We start from the raw sequence: 12,038 nt of genomic DNA, 5'->3' as shown, positions 1-12,038 counted from the left end.
ATGATGACCACAAATGAACGCTGTCTCCTCTTTCTAACCAGGCTATGTGGACTTGCAGCGGTGCTGCTGTGGGACGGAAGATTCTTCCAGAAGCCTCAGAGAGCAGCTCCTCCACCCCTTCTGTTGAAGTCCAGATTCCATTTTCAGCCCGGCCACTCGCCTGTGTCTCCTGTGAAATTAGGCCAATTTACCCAACATTCCAGATGCCAGCAACTAATTCCAAAAACTTTAACAAATATATAGTTTTAAAGTTTATAGAAATTTGTTGGTGAGATCATGGTTTCAAAGATTTCTGTCAAGTTTCTGTTGATAAGTCTTCCTTGTGCCCACCTCACAGCATTTTTTAGAAAATGCATATCAGCTGGAGCAATCTGTGGATGAAAAAGCAAACCTCTGCTAGGTGCCCACTGGAGGGGGAGTCAGTGCAAAGCACAACGTGGGCTGTGTCCCCCAGAGAATAAGGGAGAGAGGGAGACCAAAGGTCAGAGAGGGGCCGACTGCAGGAGACCATGCACCCAGGGAAGAATTGATCCTCACCGCTCTCGTGGTGCCTGCCAGTCTTTTGTCAGGAAAGTAAGAGTGTGTGTGTGTATGTGTGTGTGTGTGTGTGTGTAGACGAGTTGTCAGGGGCAATATTTCCCTGCCACTAATGTGGGGATGAGGATGATGAGAAGAGCCTTCGCTGTTTCCAGCTTCTCCTGCTTCTGTCCTCCACTTCTGATATGGTTTGACTGTGCCCCATCGAAATCTCATCTTGCACTGTGGTGCCCATAATTCCTACGTGTTGTGGGAGGGACCTAGTGGGAGATAACTGAATGATGGGGGTGGGTTCACCCATACTGTTCTCATGGTAGTGAATAAGTCTCATGAGAACTGATGGTTTTATAAGGGGAAACCCCTTTTGCTTGACTCTCATTTTCTCTCGTCTGCCGCCATGTAAGACATGCCTTTTGCCTTCTGCCATGATTGTGAGGCCTCCTCAGCCACGTGGAACTGTGAGTCCATTAAACCTCTTTTTCTTTATAAATTGCCCAGTCTCAGGTATGTCTTCATTAGCAACGTGAGAATGGACTAACACAACTTCAATTCATCTCTGATCTCAGGCTATGACGAACTCCCTGACTCCTGTTTTTCTTATGTTGCATCCACATTATCTCCAGATTCAATTTTGGCTGAAGAGAACTCACATGATCCACAATTTTTTTTTTTTGAGATGGAGTCTCACTCTGTCGCCCAGGCTGGAGTAACAGGGGCATGATCCGCCTCCTAGGTTCAAGTGATTCTCCTGCCTCAGCCTCCCGAGTAGCTGGGATTATAGATGCGCACCACCACACCCAGCTAATTTTTGTATTTTTAGTAGAGATAAGGTTTCATCATGTTGGCCAGGCTGGTCTTGAACTCTTGACCTCAAGTGATCCGCCCTCCCAAAGTGCTGGGATTACAGGCATAAATCACCATGCCTGGCCTAACCTGATCCACATTTATACTACTTATCATTAGGATTTGCCCTTTCAACACACTCCTGTCTCTCTCAGTTCTTTTCTGTCTCCTCTATTTCCTTGAACAGCACTCCCTTTTGGAACAGAACACACTGGTTGATGTAGTCAGGTCTGATGCCCTGGCTGAAAACATTTAGCATGCAGGGGAGAGAGAAAATACATGAGGAATCTTTGAAATTATCTTTCTTTTTCCTTCCACCTATGTGCAACCAAGTGCCTTATTTAGAGCATACTCAAGCAGAGCCATTTTAAGACTTTTGAGGATCTTGATACTTTTAATTTTGGAAATTTCATCTCACTTCATAGAAAACATATTAAAATGCACCTATGTCTCACATTAAATATAAATATTTTGGGCTGCAAAAAGTACCCAAATGGATTTTGTAACATTGCCTTTAAATTTCATTTGGCTACTAGTAATGCATTTAATATACTTTTGGCTGTGATTTCTCAGCATACTAAGGAATGTGACCAAAATATTATTTCCATCTTGAAATTTTATGAATATGAAATTTAGCAATTAATGAAGTTAGCCTAATGTAGTATTTTGTAGACATTTAATTAAAATGTATTCATTTTATTTTGGTGAGTTTCTTGTCATAGTTTTGAGATAATACCCATTTTTGCAGCCCTTAAACTTTTCCCAGTCTCCTGGAAAGCTTGGAGGCTGCAAGCACTGTGCCCAAAAGAAATAATGGAAAAGGTTCCTAGGCAGAGGCACAGCTCATACAAAGGTACTGGGAGAGGACAGAGCTTGGCTTGTTGGTGCAGAGAGAAGGAAGTGCAGTGTGACTGGAGTAGACTGAATGAAAGGCAGCAAGGCAGGGGAGGAGGCTGCAGAGGCTGACCCACATGGCTCAACCAGGGCCTGTCAAGGAGATTTTGTGAACCACTGTCCATAGAAAATAACTGTCTCAGACTAGGCTGGGTGCGGTGGCTCATGCCTGTAATCTGAGCACTTTGGGAGGCAGAGGCAGGTGGATCACTTGAGGCCAGGAGTTTGAGACCACCTTGGGCAACATGGCGAAACTGTATCTCTACTAAAAATACAAAAATAAGCCATGTGTGGTGGCAGGTGCCTGTAATCCCAGCTACTCAGGTGGCTGAGGCACGAGAATTGCTTGAACCTGGGAGGCAGAGATTGTAGTGAGCTGAGATTGTGCCACTGCACTCCAGCCTGGGCAACAGAGCAAGACTCTGTCTCAGAAAAATAAAAACAAAAATAAAAATAATTGTCTCAGACTGCTAAATGTGTTTCAACAAACCAGAAAGAAGTACAAATGTAAACCATCAAATGTAGACTTTTCTTGCTGTTAATTTGTTTAGTGGTCTGTTTCCTTATTTCTGAAACCTCACTCAGCTGTTTAGTCCAAAACAAGATTTTTAGAGAACTCTAACTTTGGAGAAATACGTGACTTAAAAATTAACCCTGTGGACATCAACATGGCGTAAGTTTTAGAATATAGTCGTTAAATCCATCCCTTAGGCAGGTCCTAATAATTAATACATCCTCTAATATATATTTTCAAATAGTCCATTCATCCACTGCCACCATCCTATTCTAAGCACATGAAGATGACATTACTAGCATCCTAGCTGAGCTCCTTCTACTGCTCCTTCTATTATCTTCTACCCCTATTCTCCACAATGCAACCACAAATATTTTTTAAACATAAGGAAGATTACATCACTCCCCTGTTTCAAATTATTTGCTGGATTCCTGTAACACTAGAGTAAAATCCAGCATCTTTATACTGTTCTATGAAGCTATATGATCTAGTTTCTTGGCTGTCTCAGGGCCTCTGCCCTTGCTGTTCCCTCTGCCTGCACAGCTCTTTTTCCATACTTTTACATAGTTGTCACTTTCATCATTCTAGACTCTAATGCCTCCCAAGGGGGCTTCCCCAACCCTCTTACCTAAAATAGCTCCACTCTCCACTTCTGCCACATAAAACCCCATTTCTCTTACCCTAACAGCACTTATCACAGTCTGGAATATGATTATGAATTTGAGTACCTGTTATTTCCCTCTAGAATGTAAGGTTCACAAGCAAAGGGCCTTTCTATCTTTGTCTCCAACACTAATTGCTACACTTTTAGTACAAATAGTGCCTGTAAATCAATCAATAAATAGCCGAATGTATAAATTAGTCTATCAATAAATGAAAAACTTCAGGTAATGAAATCCTCATTGGGGAAAAGCTAAATAAATAGGCTCTAGCTTAGAAAGTCACTTATAAATCTATTCTATTATGTTGGCAATTTTATAGAGGCACCAAAAGTCTTCAGTACTGAGAATACTCTTCACAGCAGTTGAGAGTAATAGGAAGTGACTTTTCCATTTGTCACTCAATGTATTTACCTATCTATCTGCTAAGCTTCCTAGATAATCATTTACTGTGAAATGGTCGTTGAGGTGGCTCCTGGGAGCCATCTCACCCGGACTGACTTCCTTCAGCAGTACAATATTAGTTGATTTACTGCTCATTTTAATAGTCTTTGTAAGAGATAATTCCAAGAATACTCTAAGCTTGCTAACAAACTATTTAAACAGACAAAATTTCTGTATAAGCTACAGGTTGATGTTTCGTGAAAGGAAAATCGTAACAAAATTTACTAGGCTGTTATTCTATAGGTTGATTCATTTTATAAAGGATTGTCAATAATTTTTTTTCCTTGTGAACCAAGGAATAGAGCTATCTAATATTCTATTTATGCACTAATCTGACTCCCCCTTCACCCATGTTTACCAACAACACAATCCTTACAATTAGTATCAGGCAAACACTGACTAGTTTCTTAAGATTGGTCTAAAGGAATAAAGATCTGCATGTAGTTAAGATTCTGATTCAAACCTCTTTAAACACATATTCCTATTTCAATAAATTAACCAAAAGGTAGCAGAAGGAGAGGTAGACCTCATTTTAAAATGTGTGGTACAATGCTTGCTCACTGTGTGCAGATCCTCCTGTGGGCCTGAATGTCCCTACAGAGGCAGGTTTATGTAGCATGAGCTCTGATGGCCATTCTCAGGTCATTTTGGCAAACTCTTTGAGTCACCCATTACTACACATTATTGTGGATTCCTGATGGTCCTTATAACCTACACATATGTTAACAAATAGCCCATCTTGTATAACTTAAAATTTCACCTATCATTCAGTTCTGTCACATTATTATATAATAATATAACACTAAAGTACTGGTTAATTGTTAATAAGCCATGGTACTATTTTCTAGCTCTTATGCCAAATGAACTGTATTTAACTTATGAGATAAACATGCTTTTAGGATCCTTTTTAATCTGGGATTTTTGCCTGGGTGACTGCTGCTTCTCATAAAATATACAAACAAATAATTTTTGCTTGTCCATGTTCATAAATATCCCATGAAATATGAACACATACTTTTAAAATGTCCTGAACATGTCGCATTTGTCAATTCCCTTTGACTTGGGCACCCACACTGCAACTGTTCTCTTCATTTTACACCTCTAGCTTCCTACTCTCTCTAGGGCGGATCATGCCACCTGGGGCTGGTGTGGAAAATCAAGTTTCAAAGATCCTCCCATCACATCATCACATACCACTCAATGTGACCCTTTTTTCCTCATGCCCCCCGCCTTTCTTTTTAAGTCGGAGTTTCACTCTGTTGCCCAGGCTGGAGTGCGATGGCACGATCTTGGCTCACTGCAACCTCCGTCTCCCAGGTTCAAGTGATTCTTCTGCCTCAGCCTCCCAAGTAGCTGGGATTATAGGCGTCTGCCACCATGCCCGGATAATTTTTTGTATTTTTAGTAGAGATGGGGTTTCAACAGGTTGGCCAGGCTGGTCTCGAACTCCTGACCTCAGGTGGTCCACCCACCTCGGCCTCCCATTGGTATGACAGGTGTGAGCCACTGCGCCTGGCCTCCTCATGCCTTTTGTAAATCACAGCTGATTTCACTTTGTTCATGTTGCTCTTTTACTTTCTTTGTACTTTCTCTACTTACTTTAGGAAATTTCTCTCTCTAAAAAATGACCAACAGATAATTAGTATCAGTGATTTACTTGTGTTAAAAAAAAAAAAAGAAAGCTTTAATTAAAAAAACTAAAATTAGACATAAGGAACCTTCTGTCTTTCATGCCCATGAAAGTACCCAAGAGGCCCTTTGAACATTTCTACAGGTCTCGTCTATCTTTAAATCTTTTAGTTATATCTGCTGTTCCTCAAGCACCATTAATGATAAACAAAACTATAGCTTTTCTTATCTTAATTTTTGCTTTAATTATTAGTAGAGTCATAGCACTTTTTTCTACCTTTTTATTGCAAATGAACTGTGTTTCAGTTACAATATGAGATAAACAGGCTTTTAGGATCCTTCAGGTCTGGGATTTCCTAGTAACCTAATCACTCACCATTCACAAAATACTTTCTATGATAACATATTCAGCATTCCTAGAATGTAATCCATCTGTATAGTGATGGTGATTGGCATTTAGATAGGAAAGTACTGGCAAAAATAAGTATACCCACTATGAGCTTTCTGTTGCACAACCCTACAACCTTCTCCCTCAACCAAATCTAGTTTATACAATAAAGCTCTTAACATTTCTATTTTGATCTCTTTAAATTTCAGAGAATGCTCTTTTGTATTGCTCAGGCAAAATAATGTTTTTTAGCTTTCAAAATTCAAAAACGTTGCTCATTATGTGGATCTTATAGACACCAGTTTTCTTTCTTTCAACGAGACAGTGAAGGGAATGGAAATGGCAGGCTCATGGTAGGTATTTGCTATCTAACATCTCATTTAATGTTTATGACAATTTTGGGAGTAAGTATCATTGCTCCCATTTTACAGATGAAAACTCCAGGCTCACACGTATCCCCCCTCTTTTTTTTAGAAGAAATAAAGAAAAAAAAAAATAAAAAAAAATAAGATGCGAAGAAAAAGAAAAGAAAAACTCAGGCTCAAAGAGGCTAAACAAATTTCCTTGAATATGTGGTCTTTTGATGTTACTGTTTTGATATGGGAAAAGGTTTGGTAATTTAAAAAAGAAATCATTAAAATATGTCACCTTCTAGAAATTACAAAAGAATGTGCAAGACTGATGTTCTCACTCTATGCCCAACTAATAGTTCATGATTAGGGGCTGGCAATGGAGTGAGGCTGTATAGGGCAGTGGTTAGAGTCGGAGTAAGGGTTAGGGATGGCACTAGCTCGTGAATGGAATGAAAGACAAAGATGGGATGAAAGGGTAGAAGTTCTGGGTGGAGCTAGAAGTCAGGGATGTCTGTTGTACATTACTAACAAAACTCAGTTATTTCTTCTTTTGATAAAGTTGCTTTGATGCAAACTTCCTAAAGCAGCTACATCAAAATATATACTCAAAATTCCTCCTTAGTTAAAATTATCTGGCTTTAATTTTACAAGTTTCTAAGTGGCAGTGTGAGAATTTGAACTCAGGCCTATGACCTCAAAGCCTATGTTTGTACCACACCATATTTCCTAAAAACAATTGCCAATTCTAAATGCTACAACAACTATTCTCTCTCAATTGTACACTTATGTATTTATTTAGAGAGACAGTCTTGCTCTGTCACCCAGGCTGGAGTGCAGTGGCATGATCTCAGCTCACTGCAACCTCTGCCTCCTGGGTTCAAGCGATTCTTGTGCCTCAACCTGCCAAATAGCTGGGATTACAGGCATGTGCCACCACGCTCTGCTAGTTTCTGTATTTTCAGTAGACGTGGGGTTTCACCATGTTGGCCAGGCTGGTCTTTGAATTCCTGGCCTCAGGTGATCTGCCTGCCTCGGCCTCCCAAAGTGCTGGGATTACAGGCATGAGCCACTGTGTCTGGCCTTAACTGTATACATTTTAAAACCCAAACTCTAAATTTAATACGACAGCAATGTCCTTCCCACCTGTTGTATCTAGCTGGTTTATTAGATGAATGTTATGTTCATCTAATAAACCAGAGGAATGTTAATGTTCCCTTGGTATTATCACTAATAGTACTAGATGCAATATAATAAACTTCAATTAGAATTTTTCCCTTAGTGATCTTAAAATATATGTAAGAGGTTTTAAGGAATATTAGAACCTAAAGGAGACAGAAGTTCTGAGTTCAGATACTACGTATGGAAGAAAGTATTCGAAGAATTAAAAGCAATTCGTTTCTCCACTGGAAAAAAGTGCTCTAGGATGACATGCTGGAAAGTGATTTATAGCATATTGACTGTAGTTCTTCTAATGAAAAAGCAATTGTCCAAGTTTTCCCTGAAGAACACTCTGAGTAATGACAATCTACACTCATGGAAAGTCATGAGTTAGAAAATGAGAACCAAAAGAACTCACAGCTGAGAAAAACCAACAACAATTAATTTAACACCAGCCATTCGTAAGACCACACATATATTTCAAAATTTCTCTTGGGAGAAACAAGGTCATTAAAGGGCAGAGACTGCATACTTAAATATGTTTAAATAATTCTTACTTCATAAGACAATATGCTCCAAAGGTTTTACATTTAAAAAATGACAGCTTGTTTTAGGACTATGAGATTATAATAAATAGTTGGTCGATATCATCACTTAAATTTTAATATTGTAACAAGTGTTTCTGAAAAACATCCCCAAGGTAAATTCACATTAAATCTTGGACAATGTATTTCTCAACAGTGGCAGAGAGAAAACAATGTCACTAAAAGGGGTTTTATTCTGACTCACTGGCTAAGAAAATAGGAACAGTTTGAGATCTTCCATGTTGTTTCATTTTAATGAGAAGCAAGCATTTTTCATGTCCTTATTAAAGTGGTTAACGTGTTTCTGTAGTCTCATTATCACCGCCAGGGTATACTCTCTGTTGTTTCATAACCAAGACAACTCCTTTTCCTTTCAGAGACGATCAGAAAGTCAAATCGATTGCTCACATGTGGTTGTTAATAAAACTCCTATGGGGCTGCTCAAGGTGCCCATAGGGATTGTACAATTATTTATGTTTTCTTATGGTTTTTCCATAATTACTGTGATTGTACTTTCACAAAGTAAATGTATCTCCACCAATTAAAGCGGGGGTGGGTTAAGAATATTCATCAGACTTGTGTGAAAGGATATTGTTCTTAGGGTTTTGATCAAAGCACAGAAATTAAACTGCTGTTATCATGCATTCAATGCAAGTGTTAAATTAAAATGCTCAGCAACTTTTGCATTTATCTGAGCAGATGTTAACTATTTATGAAAGTAAACATGATACAGGACTTGCATTCATGATATGACTCTTTGTTATATTAAAAGTGTTAGGAAAAAACTCTTCTACACAAACTTGAAGGATAGAGTTTATGGTACATGATCAGTTTGAATTACTGTAAATTCAGGTCAATTTAAATTTTCAGAAGCACGAAATTCTAAGAAATCTCATTTTGTTCTACATCTTTACACCTTATTTGCTTTATTCCTTTATTTTCTTTAAAGTCTCTGGGACTAACAAAGAACATCTGTAAAAACAAGCATCTGAGTCTATCAAATAGAAAATCTGTCTCTTGAGCCCGGGAGGCAGAGGTTGCAGTGAGCTGAGATCGCGCCATTGCACTCTAGCCTGGGTGAAAAGAACAAAACTCTGTCTCAAAAAAAAAAAAAAAAAAAAAAAAAAAACCAAAACCACCACCTTCCTACTTTGTCTTATAGAAATTTAGAAATTTCATTCTATCCAGTTTGACAGTGCTTGCAGCAAAAGTGACCAGCTGTACTTCCATTCCATTAGCTGTCATTTTGATGCTAGAATTTGAGCCTGCTGTGAGATCTGACTATACATGCACAAGTCCCATCGAAGGTAATTTTCTGTGCAATAGTGTGTAAAATTTACCTCTAATTATGATAAGGTCACTGATGGGTCATTTATGATATGCTCTCTGGAGGCAACAGTGGTGAAGAGCTTTCAGAGAGATTCATCTGAAGGAATTAAATTGGTCTAACCATGACTCAATACAAAATAAAAGTCTCTTAGAAAATGCTTCTTCAATCATATTTCCAGTCCTAATGGAACCTAGAGAGGGGCAGTATACACAGTGGTGAAGGTTGTGGGTTTTGGAATCACACAGGACTGAGTTTAAGTCCAGGATCTCCGGGCCTAGAAGACCCTAAAAGAACTGGCCTCTGCACATCTCTTGGTTTCCTTGACACTCACTACCTCACTACCTGGTCTCCAGGACAACTGGCCTCCTTCCTGGTCCTTGAACATGTCATGGTCACTCTCGCCTGGGGGAACTGTGTGCACCACAAAGTTTTCTGTAGTTGCATTTCTCTTCCTCCAGATCTTCATGTGGCTGGAGCTTTCATGTTCTCCCGCTTCCCAATCAGTGGAATGTGTTATATCCACTATGTGAACTACACAAAGGTAGCCTCCTCCGAGAAGCCTCTTGGGAGTTTCCTATGTAAAGTAGCCAGCTCCTGCCCCTAGTTAACACTGCTGTATTATCCTACTGATGTACATGAAGTACTAATCACCATTAAATTATTTACTGTTTGTTGTATAATTAAATTCACATATGACCCCAGGAGGAAAAATCTAAAAATGAAGGGTACCTTAATTAGGCTATCCCACAATTTTGAAACCCCACTGGCATTAACTATATGAGTCACTGGTCCAATAGTGTTTGATAACATGGATTAAAAAGGAGATGTTAGTTAACCAATCATGGCTAAAAATACTTCTGGGGCCTTATATAAGAGAGCATGAAAACAGAGCTACTCATGATAAATTTTATTAAAATAGTCACTAGAGTGACTTCATGTTTCATTACGAACCCCATGGGCCTCTGAGGGAGAATATGGCAGTCACTTTAATTACTAACACTTTTTGAAGAGGTTTTTTGTTTGTTTGTTTTTTTAAATATGTAACTGTGGGAAATGAAAATTTGAGATTAATAAATACGGTAATTTTTTTTTTTTGAGACGTTGTCTTGCTCTGTCACCCAGGCTGGAGTGCAGTGGCGTGATCTTGGCTCACTGCAAGCCCCACCTCCCAGGTTCATGCCATTCCCCTGCCTCAGCCTCCCGAGTAGCTGGGACTACAGGTGCCCACCACCACACCTGGCTAATTTTTGTATTTTTAGTAGAGACGGGCTTTCACCTTGTTAGCCAGGATGGTCTTGATCTCCTGACTTCATGATCCACCTGCCTCGATCTCCCAAAGTGCTGGGATTACAGGTGTGAGCCACCATGCCCGGCCATAAAATTTTACGTTTATTTAAATCTATCAGTATTTTGTTTTCGGTCCTCTTTCCCAAGACATTTTACTTGCAGACATACAAGTAGGCTTGTGTAGACATACTCGTAACAGAAGTACTATTTTCAAGTAGTTCCTATTTAGTAAATACTTGTCAACAAATGGCTAAGTGCTGAATAGACTGGAAGATCATCCTCATGTTCTAATTCCTAGTGCAAACTGTAACAACAACAACAATGAAATCCTTACCAAAGGGTCCAGTCATGGCCACAGCACGGCTGAACATTTCCAAGGTAGAATCCCAGAGACTGAGTGACCTCCACAAGATTGGTAAAGTCAAGACTAATGCTATTGAAAAGTACAGACGTCATGATAATCTCATCAATAGCCCATACATCTTCTCCTTGGGAAGAATGATACGGCTGCCACCACCTGAACTGAATTCCAAACTGCCTTGCATCATCTGGTAGTTCTACAGAGATTATTCTAGAGAAAAAAAAAAGGGTCAAAATTCAGATTATTTTGTCATCTTAAAACACAAATATTTATAGTGGGATAGATTTTCCCCTGAAGTATAGCATTAAAAAATAGTTCTCCCATGATGATAAACATGTTTCTTTGAGATGTCCAGTTTCCTGTCTGTTTTCAACAAAATCTTCCACACACACCCCAAAATGTAACTTTGCTTTCACTCATCTGCTTTTGAAAAAGCTCTCAATAAACATGGTGGTCAAAGTGACAGTATTCATCACAGTCTGGTAAAGGATCTTGGGCAGCTTGTTACACATATTACAGTTTTGGCTGTTTGGAACCAGGATACTTCCTCATTCCCATGAGTTTATCATAGTGTGTGAGGTCATCTGCTGTGTCATGGCAGCTATGACAATAAACCTGTATCTGATAAATGGGGAAGAAAATTAAGAATAATATCTAATTTCCAGGAGCAATTATTGTACACAGCAGCAGGAACCATATATTAATTGCCACTGCAATGACATCTACTTGAAAGCTCCATAAATCACAGTACCATGCTGCTCGCATCCATACACAGGTGAGATGTGAAGCAAATGGCAAAGGGAATATTTGTTACCGTCAAAGTACAATTAAACACCAGGAAAGGTGCTTGCAGTAAAGACACACTGGAAGGGCTGAGTTTGTTTTTTTTTTTTTTAAACTAATGAGCAAATAAAAACTTCCTAAGTCAAGTGACTAGTTGAATTACTTAGAAAGCAATTATTTTAAAACTTCAACATCTAAGGCTGAATTTACTGAGAAATTGGATTGGCTTTCATATTTTTATTGTGTGAAGAAATATGCTAAACCACCTCTTGGG

At 39.1% G+C, this 12,038-nt stretch overlaps 1 protein-coding gene across 3 annotated transcripts in view; it reads right to left on the bottom strand.

Moving 5' to 3' along the window:
- The window catches only part of RELN (reelin), a 515,960-nt gene that overhangs the window by 156,802 nt on the left and 347,120 nt on the right, over positions 1-12,038 (bottom strand). For all 3 annotated transcript variants that reach the window (XM_050782664.1, XM_050782662.1, XM_050782663.1), the window contains exon 20: positions 10,955-11,191. In XM_050782664.1, the coding sequence (XP_050638621.1) occupies positions 10,955-11,191 (237 nt within the window). The remainder of the gene's footprint in view (positions 1-10,954; positions 11,192-12,038) is intronic.

The sequence above is a fragment of the Macaca thibetana genome, chromosome 3, assembly GCF_024542745.1.
Source record: "Macaca thibetana thibetana isolate TM-01 chromosome 3, ASM2454274v1, whole genome shotgun sequence".
Taxonomy (NCBI): Eukaryota; Metazoa; Chordata; class Mammalia; order Primates; family Cercopithecidae; genus Macaca; species Macaca thibetana.
This window is presented reverse-complemented; position numbering and strand designations above follow the sequence as displayed.